General features: G+C 24.2%; 1 protein-coding gene across 1 annotated transcript; it reads right to left on the reverse strand.

Moving 5' to 3' along the window:
• Positions 1-710: 710 nt before the first annotated feature.
• Positions 711-2,075, reverse strand: LOC136075965 (uncharacterized). The gene has a single exon (XM_065789417.1). It carries the CDS (start codon positions 2,073-2,075, stop codon positions 711-713), a length of 1,365 nt encoding a protein of 454 aa, XP_065645489.1.
• Between the last annotated feature and the right edge of the window lie 260 nt (positions 2,076-2,335).

The following is a 2,335-nucleotide window of genomic DNA, read 5'->3' on the forward strand; positions in this document are numbered from 1 at the left end:
AATGAAACAAAGTAGTTAACAAAGAAAAAAAAGACTAAATTAATATATATATATATAAATATATAAATAATATATATATATATATATATATATATATATATATATATATATATATATATATATATATATATAAAATATATATAGTAAGTTTAGATAGATATAGATATAGCTGCCTGATGAACCTATATCTATATCTATCTATCTATCTATCTATCTATCTATCTATATCTATATATATAATATATATATATATAATATATATATATATATATATATATATAATATATATATATATATAAATAATATATATATATATATATATATATATATATATAATATAAATATATATAATATATATATATATATATATATACATATATATATATATATAATATATATATAATATATATAGATATATATATATATATACATATATATATATATATATATATACATACATATATATATACATATATATATACATATATATATATATATACATCCATATATATATATGTATATATATATATACATATATATATATATACATATATATATAAACATATATATATATATAACATATATATATATATATATATAAACATATATATAGTATAGATAGATATATATATATGTTCGCATATACATATACTTCTGTAAAAAATTTCATTTAGAAGAAAAAGTTAATGTTTTTGTTTTTAATTAACAACTTATGCTTTGTTTTTATCAATGCAAAGTGGGGGCATAAAGTTTGTTAATATGGCACATACTGTAATAATATTATCACATAAGGGCAACAATGTGACTGGCATTTCATTTTTTAATATGCGAAAGTTTTTCATACGCCCTATGGCTTGCTCAACATAAATTCTAACATTTGCAATTTTTGAGGTTTCCTGTACATCATTATATGTCATCTGAAAATTTGTATGTTTTGATGGGGGAATAGCTATGTTACACTGGTAAAATGCTAGAAGATCTTTAATTTTGAAACCTCTATCTGCAATAACTTGATCACCAGGTTGTAAATATTTCAAAAATCGGCAATCTTTAACTATGAAAACATCACTAGCTCTGCCACCATAACAATTAGACAAAAAAGAAACTGCACCATTGGGTGTTATTCCAACTAAATATTTTACAGTATAATGGTGTTTATAATTTGACCAACAAGCTGCAGCTATCTCCAAACTAGACGGTGTTTCAATAAAGAGTTCAGAACAATCAATTATTACAGAGCATATCGGATAGTACTTTCTGAACATGGTTGGTAAATTTCTTTTTATAATATTTCTGTTTGGAAAATGTATAATCCATTTTAACTCAAGAGAAAATAGTTTTATCCATGTTATAAATACTGAACTGACTACAGAAGAAGAAATCATAAAACGATGAGCAAGATCTTCAGTTAAAAGAGCTAAGCGTAAACGCATCATTACAAGAAGAAATTCTTGCTGCAATGTTAGAGATTTTAATGATATTGTTTGTAAATCTCTTGGCGAAGATAAGTCTTTAGTTGTATTTTTTTTACCCTTCCAGTAGTGCATTATATTTCCTTTCCTCTGCAAATAAGAAAATAACATTTCAAAGATATTTGAATTTGCTAGGCCAGTAAAAAATTGAACATCAGAATCTCTAGTTAAATTAGCAAAAATCATTGATCCTCGTATTGGTTCATTACACTGAATAGATTTATCACAAGTTTCACTTTCTATAGCTAAACTTGTAGAGAAACTGTTTGAATCTGATTCCACAATAAGATCCAATTTTTTAAGTTTTCTTCTTTTTGTAGGAGATTCCTTATATGCATTACGAATATTCAAATACAAAGTTGGAATAGGTGAAGCAAAAGTAGGTTTTCCAAACTCAAAATGATTAGAGCAAACTACTTTATTATCAGAAACTGTAAAATTTAGTAAACCTTTTCCAACTTGATTTACCCACTGATGTCTTTTTTCAGAGTCTTTAGGAAAATAATGAAATTTTAGCCCTGTTACTTGACCTCTTTTAAGTAACCTATCCGGATACCTAGAATCGTTATTACAACCAGCAACACAGCAACGGTAGTTTGGCATTTTATAGTTATATTTTCTTTATCTATAATAATAAAAAATTCACAATATAAAACATCAAACCATAAATCTAAGCACTAGATAATAAAAATAATAGGAAGTAGGTCTTCAGCTTTGATTTAAATAAAGCGAACTTTGTTGTTTGTTTGCCCTGATTACCCAAGATGCATTTCGCAACCGCGAAAAGGTCTATTTGTTTGGATCAGGATTAATACCATTTTTGGATATTTCGATACCAAAAAATTTTATTTTCTCTTGAGCAA

Source organism: Hydra vulgaris, chromosome 02 (genome assembly GCF_038396675.1).
Source record: "Hydra vulgaris chromosome 02, alternate assembly HydraT2T_AEP".
NCBI classification, from domain to species: domain Eukaryota; kingdom Metazoa; phylum Cnidaria; class Hydrozoa; order Anthoathecata; family Hydridae; genus Hydra; species Hydra vulgaris.

Bases quoted from the DNA above. Each gene is read 5' to 3' on its own strand.
- LOC136075965 (XM_065789417.1), bottom strand. From the start codon at position 2,075: ATGCCAAACTACCGTTGCTGTGTTGCTGGTTGTAATAACGATTCTAGG.